The sequence below is a fragment of the Pipistrellus kuhlii genome, unplaced genomic scaffold (assembly GCF_014108245.1).
Source record: "Pipistrellus kuhlii isolate mPipKuh1 unplaced genomic scaffold, mPipKuh1.p scaffold_m20_p_1, whole genome shotgun sequence".
Classification (NCBI taxonomy): domain Eukaryota; kingdom Metazoa; phylum Chordata; class Mammalia; order Chiroptera; family Vespertilionidae; genus Pipistrellus; species Pipistrellus kuhlii.
The window spans coordinates 38,800,579-38,820,788 of record NW_023425404.1 but is presented as its reverse complement, the minus strand read 5'-3'; the positions used below and the strand labels follow the sequence as shown (position 1 = coordinate 38,820,788).

At 37.7% G+C, this 20,210-nt stretch overlaps 1 protein-coding gene across 9 annotated transcripts in view; it reads left to right on the top strand.

Moving 5' to 3' along the window:
- Nucleotides 1–18,153, top strand: part of RNF111 (ring finger protein 111) — a 94,422-nt gene extending 76,269 nt beyond the window's left edge. For 3 of the 9 annotated variants that reach the window (XM_036440395.2, XM_036440379.2, XM_045582085.1), the window contains exons 9-14: nt 433–585; nt 1,463–1,589; nt 5,480–5,572; nt 13,160–13,255; nt 14,308–14,435; nt 16,522–18,153. In XM_036440395.2, coding sequence (XP_036296288.1) covers nt 433–585; nt 1,463–1,589; nt 5,480–5,572; nt 13,160–13,255; nt 14,308–14,435; nt 16,522–16,639 — 715 coding nt within the window. In that variant the 3' untranslated portion in view covers nt 16,640–18,153. The remainder of the gene's footprint in view (nt 1–432; nt 586–1,462; nt 1,590–5,479; nt 5,573–13,159; nt 13,256–14,307; nt 14,436–16,521) is intronic. The other 6 variants (XM_036440431.2, XM_036440423.2, XM_036440414.2 and 3 more) reach the window with 5 other exon arrangements.
- The last annotated feature ends 2,057 nt before the right edge of the window (nt 18,154–20,210 follow it).

Below are 20,210 nucleotides of genomic sequence, written 5' to 3'. Positions count from 1 at the left end.
AAAAGTTTATCCATTAAAATGAATGTTGTTATAATATAAAAGTGAAACAAGAAAAATATTTTCTTGCCCTATATGTTTACGTAGAAATAACCTCTTTGTGCCTGCAGCATTTGCTGGGGTATTTAATTTTTAAAATTATGTTTTTTATTCAATTTCTACTATTCTGTTTAAAATATCTACTGTAAAGAAGGTATAGCAGTTAATGTTAAAATTGCCTTTATTTTTTTATGATATTTGAATTGGAGGCATTATAATAAATGGGCAGTAAGAGTTTTGTTGTTAGGGTTTCTTGATTTATTATGAATCATTAATTTTGTTTTATATTCCTATAATTTATTGTTACAGTTAATTTTATGACTAATCTATAGATGTTTGTACTATACCAGATTGTTTTCTACATTAAGAAATAACCAATTATTCAATTATTTCCAGTGGTCTTTTTGTGTTCTGTGTTTCCAGGCGGGCACATGAACGCCCCCCACCCCATCCACATAGGATGCACCCAAACTATGGTCATGGGCATCATATTCACGTGCCTCAGACTATGTCCTCACATCCTCGACAGGCTCCAGAGAGATCCGCCTGGTCAGTATCTTGTTTATTTTAAAGTTCTGCTCAGCATCTTGTGGTAAAACTGCTGGAAGAGATGCTTTGTAGTGGAATGCCATACAGAAGGATGATGTGGAAAAACTGAATTGCAGCTTAGCTTTGAGGCACTGACTATGGGTGAGTTAAAGAGACTTTGAAAGAGTAGGAGCTTGAGTTCTGGATCAGGGAACCATGTTAAACAAGAGTAGAGCTTTTTTGATTGTTGTTTTCAGGGGTGTCATCATCAAAGTTAACTCCATAAGTGAATCCTACTTCTCACATTTTTATCTGGCTTTGTGCTCAAATTTGCTTTATGCCCCTAAACCCCTGCCATTGACAAAGTAAATCCAACCTCCTAGGTTTCTGTTCTTTTCCTGGAGAAATGGAAGCAGATTTGCTTTAAATTTTTTTCTGAAACAGTTATCTGTAGGCAGTTGATACCAACAAACAAAAGCCATGGGAGCATCTGTAACATTCATGTAAACAAAAAAGTCAACTCTGCTTTGCATGCTCCTCAAGTAGAATCAGACTTTTAGTTTGGAAGGAACCTTAGGGACCATTCATTATACAGTTGACCCTTGAACAAAACAGGTGTAGATTCATGCAGTTCAAACCCATGTTGTTCAAGTGTCAACTGTATTACTTTTCTTTGTAAGTTTTGAAACCATGTCCAAATTGCGTTGGGCCTGATGGTCATAAAATTGTATTTTTGAATTTTAATTTCTGCAATGAATTTGAAATTATGAGTTAAATCTTTTGGGCTAAATTATCTTTTTCTCATCTTATATACATTGGATTACTTTCTCCCTCATTTACATTGATAATAAAGCCACTAAGGATGTCTAAAAGTTAAACTCTTCTCATCCTTTGCCAGGGAATTGGGAATTGAAGCTGGAGTGACTGCAACTACTTACACACCTGGAGCATTGCATCCTCACTTGGCCCATTACCATGCACCACCTCGACTTCATCACTTACAATTAGGAGCACTTCCTTTAATGGTAAAATAGAAAATTTCAAAGTTCTGATATATTCTCCTAAAAATATTCTTTCTTTTCTAAGTTAAATATTTTATTGGAAATGTGTTTTAATGTATTAGTTGTTGTGGGTGTCCTAATAGAATTTGAGAATTGTTAGAGAAAATTTGCTATAAAAAGATATTGGATACATTTAAGTCTGTATACAAATAAGTCTGTATTTGTATTGTAAAATGAACTCTTCTTAATGTAAAAATGACTACGTTTTTTCTTTTATACAAAGATAATAATCTTGATCCATTGTCATTAAAATGTGGTTTATTTTTCATAGTAGTAATTTGTTCTGATGTATTTGTACTTTATTCTCTCTTTTTTTTCTTTTTTGTACTTTATTCTCTTATCTGTAGGACTATTAATTCTCTATATCTGATTTAAGTAGATTCAGATTTTGTTGATTCCAGTTTGAGTTCCAAAGAACAAGTTCAAAAATTTACAGAGTTTGCTATTTATAATACATACTAATTATAAAAGTGGTACAGAGAAGGGAGTAGTTTGGTTTTGTGCAGGTAAAGACACTGTGGGGAAGGGTTTCCAAGATGCTTTATTATGCATGTAGCTTCTGATTACACTTTGGAATTGAAAATGGTGATCTTGCCAAAATTGGTTTGGCTCAGTGGATAGAGCTTCGGCTTATGGATTGAAGATTCCCAGGTTTGATTCCGGTCAAGGGCATGTACCTTGGTTGCAGCACATCCCCAGTAGAGGGTATTCAGGAGGCAGCTGATCGATGTTTCTTTCACAATGACGTTTCTAACTCTTTATCCCTCTCCCTTCCTCCCTTTAAAAAATCAATAAAATATATAAAAAAAAGAAAAAAAGAAAGAAAATGGTGCTCTTACAGTGGCCACAGCATATAAAGAACTGTCAAATAGCATAAGTACAAGCAATTCCAAGTAAATTGGAATTTTTCAATCTTAAAGGGGAGGGAAACTTAGCAATACAAAATAATGTTGCCCTGCCAAGAAACTTGGACTCAATGAACCATTGGAAAAGGGAATATCTTGATGGTATTTATGTTTTAGAGTGATTAAATCAGCTTGTAATTAGAAAGGCCACCTTCTCAGTTGTTTGGAAAATAGATTTCAGGGTGGACGGAACTAGTTAAGATTTATAGTGTAAGAGTTTATTAAAGTGATGAATCCCTGAACAAAGGCAATAGCAGTTGCTATAAACATGATGGGACACATTTTAATAATATTTAGGATGATTTCTAGCTTGGATTATTATATTATAGTGATGCCATTCACTTAGTTGGAGAATATTAGATGAGGGTTTCATTAAGGGGTTAAGTGTGTTAGGTTTTGGACATATTGAATCTGAAATGACTGTGTGTATTAAGATGGAATATCCAGTAGAGAGTTAGGTTTATGGTCTGAACTTGCAAACCATAGACATATCTGAGTTAGAAATAATAACCAGGATTGTGAGAGGGTGCAGGCCAGGCTGAACTCCCCCCCCCCCCCCCCCCCCCCCCCCGCACACCAACCTTCCTCTCTCCCTTCCTCTGGGCCTCATGCACTGGCCTTCTAGTGTGTGTGTGTGTGTGTGTGTGTGTGTGTGTGTGTGTGTATCTATATCTATATCTATCTATCTATATCTATATATCTGTATCTATAGATAGATAGATATTAGTCTAAGCAACCATTACAACTGAACTGGTCACTGTCCACCAGGGGGCAGACACTCAACACAGGAGCTGCCCCTTGGTTGTCAGTGCGCTCCCATAGACAACCTCCCACACTCCCTCCAGCCCCCCTGTTAGCCCTTGATTGCTGGTCAGGCTAGGGGACCTCACCTGTGCACGAATTCATGCACCAGACCTCTAGTTATATATAGAGAGGGAAGAATGGTGCTCTATTCCAGAATTTCCCTTTCTTAATAAAGTGGACCCCTGTTTTTCATGGCAAATATGTTTTGTAACATTGTTGCCAATGCTAAGTGAATACTGAACCATTATTCCGGGGATAAATACAGGGTTAGTTTACTGCAAGCCTTTGACCACAAAAGCCATCAATACATAACTTTGGTTTAATGTATATTTCTGTTTAAAGATACCTTATTTGATACATATTGTTGATTCATTAACATTGAACTCAAAGCCAGTGCCTGAATGAAACTTGTCTACATTTTTTTTTTTTTCAGTAAGGCACATCACAGTCCTTTTGCCCTTAAGAACAACAGTCAGCACTTGAGCATTATGCTTGGGGCCATTTTAAACAATGAAACACAAATAGAAAGCACAGCCGAACCCGGTTTGGCTCAGTGGTAGAGCATCTGTCGGTCTGCGGACTGAAAGGTCTCAGGTTTGATTCTGGTCAAGGGCATGTACATTGGTTGCGGGCACATCCCCGGTAGGGGGTATGCAAGAGGCAGCTGGTCGATGTTTCTCTCTCATTGACGTTTCTAGCTCTCTATCCCTCTCTTTCTCTCTGTAAAAAATCAATAAAATATATTTTAAAACAAATAGAAAGCACAAAAATGTGAGAAACATGGTACTAAAGAGGCAGCAAAAAGACATTTTCTAATCTACTGTATGCTAGTATATATAAAAGCCTAAGTGACCAAACAACCGGTCAACATAATATGTACTGACCACCAGGGGGCAAACGCAGAATGCAGGAGCTGCCCCCTGGTGGTCATTGCACTCCCACAATGGCAGTGCCACTCATCTGACAGATGGGCACTAGAGGCTGGCTGGGCTCACGGCTGGCAAGTGCAGTTGTTGCGGCACAAGCCTCTTTGCTTCTGTGGCAGCACTACCAAGCAGCGGTGGCAGATGTAGCGGGGCCAGGATGAGCAGCAGTGGCGCGGCACCTGGCCTGGCTCGGCTCCTCCTTGGCTGCCTGTCGCTTTGCACACTACTAGATCCCCCTATGGGTCCTGGATTTCCAGAGGGTGTGGGCCAGGCTGAGGGACCCCTCCAGTGCTGAATCCGTGTCTTGGGTTTCTAGTAGTATATATAAGAGCTGAAAAAAGCCCTTGTTTCTACCTGTGCTGCGACACGGGTCAGGCATCTTATATTTTTTGTGCATGCTTTGTGCATGTCCATGAAAGTTTATGAAAGCACAAGTATTGGTTTTGGAGTTAGAAATAAATTTTATTAAGTAGGCAAATTCACAAATAAAGGATCTGTGAATAATGAGGATTAGCTACACTTAAAAAATTAGAAAACGCTGTTACTACTTCACTACCAGAACCAAACACAAAAAGGAGTGGGGCCCTGGTTAGTGGTTCAGTTGGTCGGACCGTCATCTTGTGCACCAAAAGGTTGCAGGTTTGTTCCCCCAGGAAGGCAACTAAATGGTGTTTCTCTTTCTCTCTCTCCCCCTTCCCTTCTCTCAAAAATCAATAAGCATGTTCTTGGGTGAGGATTAACAACAACAACAACAACAACAACAAAAGAATAGAGTATTTTAGAAGACTGAAAATAAAGTTTTGTTTGAAAATTTGCTGCATTTTTGTTCCTTAATACTGTTTAATAAAGCTCTGATAAGATCTTATGAAAATATTACTCTATATGTTTAGGCTATTATCAGTCTTAAGTTTGGGTATTTTCTACTTAGGATTCCTTATGCAAAATAAATCAAATATAAGAAACCAGTTATTTTATGGGACAGCTATTTCTTCTTTTTTATCTAATTACATTTTAAGAGCTATTATATACAAGATTATGTTTGAAGAGGAACCTAACTCTGTTATAGAATGTTTAGTTGGAATTATATAGATTTACTGAAGTTGAATTTAAGTGCGTGAGTAGATGAATGAAGAGAATTGAGTGTCTGAATTATTTAATGTTAATAAAAGAATTCAAGCCTGTGCTTGATGGGTTTAACTTATCTCTTCTGTTAAAATAGGTTCCTGACATGGCAGGCTACCCTCATATCCGTTACATTTCATCAGGATTGGATGGAACGTCATTTAGAGGTCCTTTCAGGGGCAATTTTGAGGTATGTAATAAAATTAATTTATCTGCCATACTATTGTTAATGCAGTGAGAAAATATATGTATTATTAGTATTCACAATTGTATAGGATTGCCTCTGTGACTGGGCAATAAAGCAGAAGGCAGTAAAATGTCTGAATTTCTGATATTGCTTTTATGGATTGTGGTTTATTAATCTTAGTTTAAAAATTAGGGATCCAAGATGGCTGCACAGGTATACACCTATCCACAGCCGCACACAACAATTCCAATAAAATACAATTAAAATATAAAATGGACATTGCCCAGAGCTACAGGAAGTTGACTGACTGAAAATTCTACAACAAGAAGGAAAGAGAAAACCAGAAAGAAAATCAGGAGCTGTAAAAGCCTAAGGTACGGAGACATGCTGCACGTGCATGGAGAGGACGGAGCTGGAGAGGAGGGGGAGGCTGAGTTCCTTGCTGGCGTTTCCTAGCAGGAAGGAAATAAAAGCCCCGGACTGGGCTGAACCACAGAACCGACAGCGCTGAACCCCAGTTCTAGGCCAGACCCTGGGGACCCAGGCTCAAACAGAGGGAGACGGAGCTGTGAGGTGGAACCCCAGGGGACCGGCGAAAAGCAGAGCCCCCGGAGTCGCGCACATTGCGCGCAGAGGACGGTCTGTTGGCTCTGATGCTAGACTGCCCTAGTGGGAAGGAGACAAAAGCTCCGGTCTGGGAAGAACGCGATGAGGAGCAAGAGCTGCTGCCGGGCACCAGCAAGCTGGGCATCAACAAGGAGCCGGGCGACAGGGCCCTGGTGGGGAGGTGCTACTGGCCCCTCGACCGCTGATCGTGGTCCACAGAGCCGAGGCCGGGGGCTGCTTCCTGGGCAGCGCCAACCCCGGCAACAGGCTGAAGCCGCGCAGAAGGCCGCCGAGAACAAAGGGGCGCTGCAGATCAGCCTGCTGAGCTTCCAGGACGAGGAGGAAGAAACCGAAGAAGTTTTCAATGTGAAGAAATCAAGTTATAGCAAAAGAGAGTAAAATTACTTAAGAAAGAATAAAAAGAAGTACTTGAAAAATCGAAGAATAAGACAGAACTCAACTTAGCAGCCAACATTGCAACATAAATGCGTTAAAAAAAAAAAAAAAAGACAGAATGTTGGAGCAGCGGTGGCAAGGCCCAAAGTGGCCAGGCCCAGGGCAGTGGCAGACGGGCCCGGAGCAGCAGCAGCCAGAACCAGAACAGCAGCAGCCAGGCCCGGAGCAGCCAGGCCTGGGGCAGCAGCAGCCAAGCCCAGAGCAGCCAGGCCTGGAGCCGCCAGGCCCAGAGCAGCAGCAGCCAAGCCGTGAGCGGCCAGGCCCGGAGCAGCAGCATCCAGGTCCGGAGCGGCAGCGACCAGACCTGGAGCAGCTGATTGTGGAGCGGACCAGAGCAACAGTGGCCAGGCCCGAAGCAACCGGGCCCGGAACAGCTCCCTCCTCGCCTGTCCATGCGTCAGCACTGCTCCAGACATGGCTGGAAACTTTTGGGGGAACTTGAGGGTCTGCTGAATCAAGTGATGAAGGCTTAGATCTGGATGTGTTGAGTTAGTATAGCGCTGGGGTGTTTATCTGTGAGCGCCTTGTGTGGGGTATGGAAGAGGTTGGTTGATCTATTTGGAATTGTCTTTTGTGTGAAGTGTATCCTTGGGCATGTGGAGGTATTATTGATTTGAGAAAATACTAAGTAATTGATTTACTACCTGAAAAATTTAAAGTTATGAAAGTTTAAGGTCTCTTGCCAAAAAGAGGTTTTAAAGCTAACACCTTAATTTTAATGGAGAAAGGGGAGGACAAGCCCTTCCCACCCAGAACAGGTAATTCATTTCCAGCCAGCAGCTATCTTTAAACAATGTGTCCATTTACATTTGAATGGCTATGCCTTTTGATAGCCTAAGGGCAAGTTTACATGTAAACAAGTTTGCTTCTCAGTTCCCAGGGCAGAAAAAACAAGGTTTAAAATTATTAGATTTTAAAATTTATTCTTAAAAATATAAAAGTTCATTAATAAAAAAAAAACAACACAGGGAGATTAAAAAACCTGATAAACAGTGTTAACTGTTGATTGTAGTAGAATCAGAGATACGGGAGGGGAGTGGACTGACAATTCTCGGGGGAAACGAGGAGTGGTGGATGCGGGAAGAGACTGAACATGAACTGTGCACCGATGGATGGGTACAATGGGGGTTGTGGAAAGGGCAGAGGGTGGGGTGGGAACCTGGTGGAGGGAGGAAGAAGTGAGGAACCTTTGTAATAATATGAACAATAGAGATTGATTTAAAAAAAAATAATAATAAAAGAAAATTACCCAAGGAGCCCCAGCCAGTTTTGCTCAATGGATAGAGCATCAGCCCAAGTCCTGATCAGGGCCCATGTAGGAGGCACTCAATTGATGTGTTTCTCTCACATTGATGCTCCTCTCTGTCTTCTCCTCTCTCTTCCACTCTCCCTAAAAAAATCAATGTAAAAATATCCTCCAGTGAGGATTAACAAAACAAAACAAAAATTACCCAAGGATTTAAAGAAGAGTAAATGAAAATAACCTAATATAAAGAAATATAGAAATGGCCGAAATCGGTTTGGCTCAGTGGTAGAGCGTCGGCCTGCGGACTGAAAGGTCCCAGGTTTGATTCCAATCAAGGGCATGTACCTTGGTTGCAGTTTCGGGCACATCCCCAGCAGCTGATTGATGTCTCTCTCTCTCATTGATGTTTCTAACTCTCTACCTCTCTCCCTTCCTCTCTGTAAAAAATTAATAAAATATATTAAAAAAAAAAAGAAATATAGAAATGTGTAAATCATTGTTAATATCAGATAAAGAACCAAACTGAAATGTTGGAGGTGGGGGGGCTTAATGCTTTTGACTAAGTTTAATTTTTATTAAAATATTGCAGGAAGAAAAGTATCCTAAGTGATTCAGTTTATAACTGAATATCTCCTTTTTTGAATTTTCAGAAGAACAAATCATTTAAATATGGTTTAAAGTTTTGTTTCTTCTTGTCAATTTGTAACTTAGAGGAAGTAGGACTTAGAAATATTGCTTGATTTGTTTCCCTCTTTTTAAAAAAAAATATTTTTTTTTTGATTAAGGTATCACATATTTGTCCTCAATCCCCCACCTCTCCTCACTCATGCCCCCACCCCTCTATTATCCTTGACCACTGGTATTACTCATATGTATGCACTCAAGTCCTTTGGTTTATCTCTTCTTTTTATCCCCATCTTCCCTCTGAGGTTCAACAGTCTGACCCATGGCTCTTTATCTCTGGGTCTGTTCTTGTTCATCAGTCTATGTTGTTCATCATTTCCCCTAGATTAGTGAGATCACGTCCTACTGGAAATATACTTATAAGAATCAAAAATGACACAAGCAATAATGGTTATGCTTTCCCATGTTTCTGGATGATAGACGTTTTATCTTTTAGTTGTAGTTTTGAAATTGTTGTGCACTGTAGCAGTTTAGGTGTGTTTACCTAAGCCACCATCTTGGATCTTTCACTTGATTTTTAGATTCACTTGTTGATAGTTAGGTATTTGTTGTTCATAATTTTTTTCTTTACCTTTTTCTTCTCCTTCCTCTTTAAAAAAATATATATATTTTATTGATTTTTTTACAGAGAGGAAGGAGAGAGGGATAGAGAGTTAGAAACATCGTTGAGAGAGAGACAGTGATCAGTTGCCTCCTTCACACCTCCTACTGGGGATGTGCCCACAATCAAGGTACGTGCCCTTGATGGGAATCGAACCTTGAGTCCACAGGCCGACGCTCTGTCCACTGAGCCAAACCTGTTTTGGCTTCTTCCTCTTCTTAAAGAATACCTTTTAACACTTCATATAATATTGGTTTGGTGGTGGTAAACTCCTTTAACTTTTTCCTAATCTGTAAAGCTCTTTATCTGACCTTTATTTCTGAATGAGTGCTTTGCTGGATAGAGTAATCTTGGTTGTAGGCTCTTGCTATTCATCACTTTGAATATTTCTTGTCACTTCCTTCTGGCCTACATAATTTCTGTTGAGAAATCAGCTGACAATCCTATCTGTACTCCCTTGTAGGTAACTAACTGGTTTTCTCTTTCTGCCTTTAATATTCTCTCTTTGTCTTTTGCCCTTGGCATTGTAATTATGATGTGTCTTGGTGTAGTCCTCTTTGGATTTCTCTTGTTTGGAGTTTTCTCTGCTTCCTGGACTTGTAAGTCTATTTCACCAGGTAGGGGAAGTTTTCTGTCATTATTTCTTCAAATAAGTTTTCAATATCTTCTTCTCTCTTTTTCTGGCACCCCCCTAGTTCTGATGTTGATATGCTTGAAGTTGTCTCAGAGGCTTCATACATTATCTTCAACTTTTTGGATTCTTTTTTCTTTTTTCTTTCCCAGTTGGGTGTTTTTTGCTTTTTTGTATTTCAACTCTTTGACTTGATTCTTACGATCCTCTAGTCTGCTGTTTTATCTCTGTATATTATTCTTTATTTCAGTCAGTGTATGCTTAATTTCTAGTTGGTTCTTTTTCATATCCTCTAGGGCAGTGTTTCCCAACCTTCTCTCATGATGAGAATCACCTGGTGGAGTTGTTAAAACACAGATTCCCGGATCCCAACTAAGAAGTGCTAAACTAGAATTTTTGGGAACATATAGGTAAAATTGTATACTTAACTAGTGCTCTAAGACAGATTTTATATACAGAGCACTAAGTTAGGTATGCAATTTTACCTATATGTTCTCAAAAATTCTAGTTTAGCACTTCTTAGTTGGGATCCGGGAATCTGTGTTTTAACAACTCCACCAGGTGATTCTCATCATGAGAGAAGGTTGGGAAACACTGCTCTAGGGTCTCAGTAAATTTATCGGTGGTTTCTAGAAGATTCTTGAAAAACCTTATAACCGTGGTTTTGAACTCGTAGTTTGCTTTCCTCCATTCCTGTCATTTGTGACCTGTTCTTTACCTCTGCATTTTGGCTGCTTCCCTGTGTTGATAGAGTGGCTTTGTGTGTTAGGTGTCCTATAGGCCCCAGTGGCTCAGCCTCCTCAATTACCTGAGGTGGACATTCTTAGTGCATCCCTTTGTGGGCTGTGTACACAGTCTTGCTGTAGTTAAGCATTGATTGTTGTTGGTATCATTGGGAAGAATTGACCTCCAGGTCAATTGGCTTTGAGGATCAGCTGTGCCTACGATGGGAGAACTTTCGTGCTTTTAAGGAAAGACTTGCTGTAATGGGGCTTTAGTATTCAGAGTCTGCCCCTTGAGGTGTCCTACATGGATCCAAGGAGTTGTAATCTGGATGCCCCCACTCTGGCCACTGGGTACACTGGCTCTTGGATCTCTAAGGAGGTGAAAATTTAGCCTCTGCCTTAGGCTACCCTGCAGGAGCTACAGAGAGATCTGCAGATTCCTCTTCTTTGTTTGGGGTTTGGATGTGCCCAGATGAGGCCCAGCTGTGAAGCAATGCAAGTTGCTGTGGGGCCTGGGCCTTCTTTTGGATGTTCTGGGGCTCTCTGACCCAGCTGCAGTTTGTTTGGTAATTTTAGATTGCAAAGGGTCAGAATATTCATATGCAAAAGTATGCATACATCTTGGATGGGGTTGGGTCTCAGGGAATTAACAGGGCGGAGCAAACAGCAATGGCTGACCTTCAGCCCTTCCCTAATAGGCTCTTGGTAATTGCTCAGTGTCCCTTGGTAATTGCTGCAAGCACCTCTGAGAGAAGGCTGCCCTCATGTTCCGGCCCGATGCCAGACAGTCCAGTTTCTTCCTGTATGAATCTGGGTCCCCAGAGTTTTACCTGGAACTGGAGTTCAGAGCAGTCAGGAGCTTGTGTCTCCCTCTGAAATGAAAAACACAACTGCATACTCAGTTGCCAGCTCCTTTCCACACACTCTTTTTTTTTTTTTTAATATATATATGTTTTTTAAAATATATATATTTTATTGATTTTTTTACAGAGAGGAAGAGAGAGGGATAGAGAGTTGGAAACATTGATGAGAGAGAATCATCATTCAGCTGCCTCTTGCACGCCCCTCCACTGGGGATGTGCCTGCAACCAAGGTACATGCCCTTGACTGGAATCAAACCTGTGGCCTTTCAGTCCATAGGCCGACGCTCTATCCACTGAGCCAAATTGGTTTTGGATCCACACACTCTTGACTTCATACCTTTGCACTTGACTTCCGCACCTCCCCTGAGTCTCAGTGTGCTTTTGTCTTTCCTTCTAGTTGTGCTTTTCTCTTTCCTTCTAGAATTTCCACTCAGTCCGCCTTCGTGTGGTTTTGGATGATGTCTGTTTTGTCTTTTAGTTGAAGTTTTGAAGTACTTGTGCAAGAGAGCAATTTCAGGTGTTTACCTATGCGACCATCTTGTGTACATATTTTAACATTGGCCCTCTCTTACATACCCTCCCTCCCCAGAGTTTTGTGTCCATTGGTTGTACTTATATGCATGTATACAAGTCCTTCGTTTGATCTCTTATCTGTCCCAGGTCTCCCTACCCTCCCCGCTTAAATCTGACAGTCTGCTTGTTGCTTTACTGTCTTTATATCTGTCTTTTGGTTCATCAATTTATAATGTTCTTTAATATCCATAAATGAGTGAGGTCAAGTGGTATTTCTCTTTCATTGACTGGCTTATTTCACTCAGCATGATGTTCTCTAATTCTTTCCAGGTTGCTGCAAATGATGAGAATTCCTTCTTTGTTATGGCAGCATAGTATTCCATTGTGTAGATGTACCATGGTTTTTGGATCAAATCATCTGCTGACGGGCACCTAGGCTGTTTCCAGATTCTAGCTATTGTAGATTGTGCTGCTATGAACATAAGGGTGCATATATCCTATCTGATTGGTGTTTCTAGTTTCTTGGGATATATTCCTACGAGTGGGATTACTGAGTCAAATGGGAGTTCCATTTTCAGTGTTTTGAGGAAACTCCACACTGTTCTCCACAGTGGTTGCACCAGTCTGCATTCCAACCAGCAGTGCACGAGGGTTCCTTTTTCTCAGCAACATTGGTCATGGTGTATGATCTTTGTGATTATGCGACCATCTTGATTTCTCTCCTAGCAGGCTAATTTTTAAGTTGGTAATTTTGTATGGCCCAAAAATTGTGTTATAAATATCCAAATGGCCCTTGGCAGTAAAAAGATTCCCCACCCTGCTGTTCATACATACTTACTGACTTACATAATACTATGTGGGAATACGTTTCCCTTATCTGTAATAATAACTTTTCCATACCACTTCTTTTTTTTAGTATATATTTTTATTTATTTCAGAGAGGAAGTGAGAGGGTGAGAGGTATAGAAACATCAATAATGAGAGAGAATCACTGATTGGCTGCTTCCTGCATGCCCCCTCCTGGGGATTGAACCCACAACCCAGGCATATGCCCTGACTAGGTATCAAACCATGACCACCTGGTTCATGTGTCGATGCTTCGTCATTAGGTCACACTGCTTAGGCACTATCTACAGCTTTTTGAACACTATTTGCATTGCATTGCAGGTTTGTAAATATGGAACTTTATTTAGTTTATAATATTGGCAGTGCTGTTTAAAGAATAACCATCCTGGTTTTTAATACTAATTATTCTTCATCTTCAGGAACTGATTCATTTGGAAGAAAGATTAGGAAATGTCAATCGTGGAGCATCCCAGGGAACAATTGAAAGATGTACATATCCACATAAATATAAAAAGGTAAGAATTTACTCTGTGAAACACCTACATTATTATTAAAATGGATAAAATTTAATATAGATCTTCTTTTAGTTTGTGCATAACAATTATATTATTTATTATTAAAACAATATATACATATAGTTAAAAATATTCAAAGTATAAAAAAATATATACTCTGATGTTTATTGCCCTGCTGACTGTCCCCAGTCTTCCTTTTCAAAAGAAAAACAATGGTTAAGGATTTTTTAGGTAATTTTTCAAATACTTTTATACATTTGTAATAATGTACATATGTATATGTTTTTTCCACTTTGAAAAATAAAACAAAGGGTTTGCTGTGCACAGAATTTGACACATTCTCTTTTCATTCTGTATCTTCACTCACAGATCATCCATATTTTTTATTTAATAGCATATACAGAATTCCATCATATGACAGTACCATAGTTTAACCAGCCGCTTATTTTGATGGAGATTTAGTTAATGTACATTTCTTATATTCTATCCCCAATTCCTTATGTAGTAATATATCAAGAAGTTGTGAAATAGACATGTTAAATAAGTTTGTTTCAACAAACAACAATGTTCTGTGCTGCATAGAGTAATAAATTGTGAAAATTATTATTTGTATTTTTCATCTGTTTTCTAAGTATATTAACGGGGTATATTACCTTTAAATTTAAGTCCTTCAGCTGACTAAGCAAAATACTGTAATTAGTATTAATTAATTTGAATAGTTTTTTGAAACACTATTAGTAAAATCAAGTTTATTTAGCTATGCTCATGATAGTACAGAGATAGTTTATATTGTGTATCATCCTTTTTATGAATTAAAAATCATAGATTTCAAACTAATGAATTTCTGTTAACTTTGATTTTGCTTTTGATGCTAATTATTTAAGGGTCATAAAGAAACATTTAATTGGTGATAGTACCTTAAGTCCACTAATTCATGATAGTTGAACCTGGGAAATAAGTTATGGGTGAATGTGTGGTTTTGTTTTATTTTTGTATTTCAAATAAACACAGTCTTTACTCAGTTGTTCAATAATGTCATCTCTACTAACAAGGTAACAACTGATTGGTTCTCACAGAGGAAACTGCACTGCAAACAAGATGGGGAAGAAGGGACTGAGGAGGACACAGAGGAAAAATGTACTATCTGTTTGTCTATTTTAGAGGAAGGTGAAGATGTGAGGTAACTAGATACTAATTATATAAAATCTGTTGTCAAAACTATAAGAGATTATATTTATTTAAAAGTAGACCAGAAACTAAAGATTATTCCTGGCATACCCTGTTACCAATCTCTGACATATAGAATTGGCTTCTTATAGTGAGTGAAAGAGTAAAAAGATTAAAGCCTCTATCTTGCCAACAAAGGAATGGGAAATATACTGCCTATTTTTGGGCCACACCATGAGTCGGTCATGGAAATTTTGTGGTCAGCATTGTCTTCTACAAATCTTGGGGAAAGGAGAATTTGAGATGCTTTTGAGGCTGAGATAGGGAGATCCAGTTTAGCTCCATACAATTTGTTTTACAGCATCTTTTTTAAAAGAACATTTTTATTGATTTCAGAAAAGAAAAGGAGAGGAAGAGGGAAACATCAATGATGCGAGAGAATCATTGATTGTCGCCTGTTGCATGCTCCACACTGGGGACGGAGCCCACAAGCTGGGCCTGTGCCCTGACCAGGAATTGAACTGTGACCTCCTGGTTCATAGGTGGACGCTCAACACCGGTTGGGCTAGAGCATCTTTTATAAATGAATTTTATCTTAAAATTTCCTCTCAACTTGTAGGACTACTCTCTTCTTGCAACTCTGTGATTTAGAAAATATTATATTAACTCAATACTAATTTTAGTCATTTTCTTATAATCTCTTAGATATTTGTTTTGTTTCTAGATTTTTGGTTTTGTTTTTTTTTTCCCTAATGTAACATGATCCCATGTGAAACAGGTTCTATATATATGTAACAGAACCATATGGAAATTTTGTTGCCCTAATTTATAAGGATAACCTTGTCATATTTCTTCAGTTGGCTGAGAGAGAAAAATATGAAGTTTTCTTTCGTATCACATAAAAGTTTTTTTGAACATTGTTTTTCTAATGAAGATTTATAAATATGGAAGATAATTGTTTTTACATTGTTGACAATACTATCAAGAATGAATAATTGCAACACTATTATTTAGCTACTATTTTTGCAAACTATTACGAAGTCTGAAAATGTATGACAACTCTTAACAATAGATGGAAGTCGAAATGGGTATTTAAATCAGTAACTAATGTTACCCTGGATTTCCTAGAAGGTTTTTTTTATTTTTCAATTTCTAATTGATAACTTAGTTTAGTGTACATAAGTAAACATCTCCTTTTAACCTACTTTTTATTTTTTTTTATTTTATTTTATTTTTTTTTTTAAAATATATTTTATTGATTTTGTACAGAGAGGAAGGGAGAGAGACAGAGAGTTAGAAACATCGATGAGAGAGAGTCATCGATCAGTTGCCTCTTGCACACCCCCTACCGGGGATATGCCCGCAACCAAGGTACATGCCCTTGACCGGAATCGAACCCGGGTCCCTTCAGTCCCCAAGCCGACGCTCTACCCATTGAGCTAAACCGGTCCCGGCTTAACCTACTTTTTAAAAAGTAGCATAGTATTAAATAAACATAATAATGAATGCAACAGTTATGTTGTAAACAATATAATGTTAACCTTTAATCAATCATGTACTTAAGTTTAATGTATAAAGATCCTCTAGAATGACTCAACACCAGATTTGCTACTAGCGTCTAGATAGAAAACAATATTGATATTAAATTCCTTAATTAGTATGACATGGTTGCTAAATATTTATATGAATTCTGATGTTTTTGAGAGAGAATTAAATTATGTATATTTGAAGCACTTTAATAATGTAAGGATTACATAACAGAGAAGGTACTGCCAACTCCAGTGTATTGGCAGCTCACATATAGAAACAAAAATAGCATTAATTACCAGTGTAATTGTTCTTAAATTTCTTGTGATATTACATGATTTGGTTTAATTGCTCTGACAATTATCTCGTTTATTTATACATTGTATTATTCAGAGAGTTAATTTAATATAGGTGTAACTTTTATTAGAGATGTTTTATTGTTTTGAATAGAATAGGAAGATGTCTAATAACTTAAAAACATTACAATTACACATATCATTTGCTTAAGAGTAAATGCCACATGCAGTTGTCATAATATTAATTTTCCTTTTTGTTTTGTTTGCCTATAACAGACGCCTTCCCTGTATGCACCTTTTCCACCAAGTGTGTGTTGACCAGTGGTTGATTACCAATAAGAAGTGCCCCATATGCAGAGTGGACATTGAGGCCCAGCTGCCAAGTGAAAGTTGACACCATGTTTCAGAACTCTTGCCCTCCCTCTCATTCCCATCCTCCCGGTACTGCAGTTCAACCAAAGATGGCATGACTTACCTGCGCAGATTTGGAAGCCTTGAACTTAGAGTGCTGGCTCTGCTATATGGTACAACTAATGCTAGACCTACAGTTTATGTATACAGTTGATTTTGATGTATTTATAAAAGCTTTTTTTCTAGATTTGACATTTTTCCTGTATCATTTTACTGTATTTTTGCATGGTTTCCTTGTATTGCATTTCTTTGCACATATTATGGGCTTGTGACCCTAAACTTGCAGGCAAGATTAGCTGCTTTAGTAAGTAGAATTTTGTGGTCTTTTTATTTTTTACATAGTATCAGGTCTTAAGATGAATTTTTTTTTTATCCATTACTAACCTTTAATTTAATCAATCATGTACTTTCGTTTGATGTATAAAGATCCTCTAGAAAATGATAATATTGTGTATTAAGACATTCCTTAATTAGGACAAAAATGGCTGCTGTATATTTACAATATGGATTTCTGAGTTAAATACCATCCTTAATACTGAGAACAGAATACAAACCATATTCAGTCAGATGCAGGTGGTATTCACATCACCAGTGATCAATAGAAATTATCTTGGTGTATCCTTTTCCTTTCAACACAATGCAGAGAGTTGATATTGATATTATACATTTAGACTGCTGTTCTGATTATATTTATCTTTTTTTCTACTTTGTTTAAAATTTTATTTCCCTGGTTCAGTTTTTGCTGCTGTGAAACAGCTCTGATAAACACTAAATATTAATTTCAATTAGCTGGATTGTACATACTTGCAGATTTAACAAAATTTTGGGGAAATTGAAGAAGACATGTAGAATTCTTTTAGTCTTCTGCTAAGCACGTATAGTAAAGATAGCTGCTTACACTGATTTTTTACACACATTCAGTCAGGATTTAGAATTGCAGTCATTAGCAGGTATCTATGCATTCATACTAAAGGTCCCAGGATCACTTTTAAGGGATTTTTATTAGTTTAAAGATAAATAAAGTTAGCTGAATCTACATGTCTCTTGTTTTATTTCTCTTTAAACTTGAAAACAATAAATCTGCAGATACTGTGAGGCACAAATTATACTGTCAACCTACTGTTGCTCTGATTTTAGACTCCCACTTCGTACATTAACCAAGAGTCGATCACTGATTTAAAATTTTTAATTTCAATAGTTAAGATTTACTGCATAATATAGAATATAAAGTTAAGTTAACATACTAACATTTCTCCTTTGGAGAAAGTTTTAATCCACTTCAAATGCATATTATCAAGATGCTTTCATATACAGAATAGCCTGATTTTATTTGTTTAAATATGCTTAATATGTCCCAGATTGCAAATGCATCAGTCAGTAACATCACTGTCTGTATGTGGAAGACATGTTCCCATGGATCATATGTGAAGATGTCAATAAGCTTGCATTAAGCCACCTGCTTTGTAAGTGGATTGATTAATAAATAACTTATATTTCTATTGTCTTTGTGTTTTATAATTAGTTTTTGTATAACAGTTTACATTAAACATCTTGGAATTCAAAAATAGTGATCTCTCTGAGGTTGACATTTGCATAATTGACAAGTGCACATTTGCATTTGGTGTTTGTATTCATTTAGTTATGGCTATTTGTCTTTTTTGTATTATTAAATGTTACACTGTAGTAATTGTCAATATCAAACATGCTTCAACATAGTATGTGTAGAGATGGAAGATGGACTGTGGTAAAGAAATTTGGATATAAAATAACATTTTAAAAAATACTTGATTAAGCTGTAAGATGTGAAAGGGTGGAGGGCAGGGGCGGGGAGGCCAGAGAATGGAAGAGTGGTTCATGTCTGCCATCTTACTGGGGAAAGAGCAAGAAGCCTGTCTTCAAGGAGCCTGTGGTGGATGTAGGACTTTGCCACTGGAAAACCCAGGGTCTGTGCCAAGGGATAAGATGGGGAGAATTTTGCATAAAGGACTCCTCTTGGTGTTCCCAAACACAAAAAGTACAGATATATTTCTCTATTTTTTAAGATTACATCAGATTTAGATGCACAACTACCTGTTGACCTGTTCAATAATTGCTACTGAATTTTTATTAGATAAAGCCTTATTATTTTTAAATTTATTTAATGCAAGTATTTGTGGCATAAACCTGAATTGTTAATGCAGGAGCTTATAAGGTACTGTAGTTAGTTACAGGAAAATGTGATTAGTAATGAACAAGTAAGGAAGAAAATTTTTAATATTTTAACTTTTTGTGCTTTGTTTTGGTGTTTTACATATTTTGCTGCATCTTATGTCAAAATGAAAATTTCAGTGAGAGTTGTCCAAATACTTTAAAATTCTTTTGTCAGCAAATCCTTATTTTTATTGTTGTTAATATGCAAGTGATAAACTGATATTTGAAATGTTTTTCTTACTCTGGTGACTTTATTTTAGCTGCAAGCACACTTCATCATTTGAACCATAACACTTTGACATACAAAAACTAGCTCTGTTTTAAAAATGGCATTTGTAACACTGAAATTAAAATATAAACTCTGTGGACATTTTATTATTAGTGTTTCATAAATGGGAATAGTTTAATTCCTTAGAAAAATGCACCCTGATTTTTCACTTAACTTACAAAACCTCTGGACACACAGTAAATTTTCTTGTTTATTCAAGACTTATCCAATATGTGTCATGATATTGGATATATCAAGATTGAAATATCCTCTCGTTATAGATTTCAGTAATTGTCTTCAATTAAGACTTACCGTATTTTTCAGACCATAAGACGCACCAGTTTTTAGAGAAGGGAAATGAAGAAAAAAAGATTCTGAAACAAATAGTGTCCTAAAATATTTTATGTGCATTAAAACCCAACATCACAGTCATAAACACATGTAATCAACCCTGTAAACAGCAGCATTTAGAACCATTTTAGAGCCGGGCAAGCACACACAGACCACACAGCCGGGCAAGTAAAAAAACTTTTTTTAAAGTATATGTGTAGGCTATATTTGGACCATAAGACGCAGGGACTTTTTCCCCCCACTTCTGGGGGAAAAAAGTGCGTCTTATGGTCCGAAAAATACGGTATATCCAAAACAAGCATTTCTTACTGAGAAAGTTAAATGTTACCAATTTTGTGGTTGGGTCTACTAGGGGCAGTCTCTTCTCTCCTGTGTATCCTGTCATGGGCCACACAGATGATTTTTGGGATGCTTTAGTGTCAGACAGATTGGGCTTTGAATTGTGCAGTTTTGAACATCTGAAGCTTTCTGAACCCAATTTTTCAATTTTTATAAAACAAGTTAGATTATCAGAATTAAATGAGATAGTGAGTGTGAAGAGCATATAGTGCATACTTACGAATGTTAAGTTCACTCGATGCTTGCTTCATCCCACCTCACCACCCAAATACTCTTGCCTTTGGTTACAAATTGTAGCCTAGCAAGGTGCTGAACTATAGATCAGGGTTTGTGCTCATCTTCCTCTTATATACAAGCAGCTAGTTACTAAGAAAGCAGTTGGAGTTTTTCTTCTACCAGAGGGTCA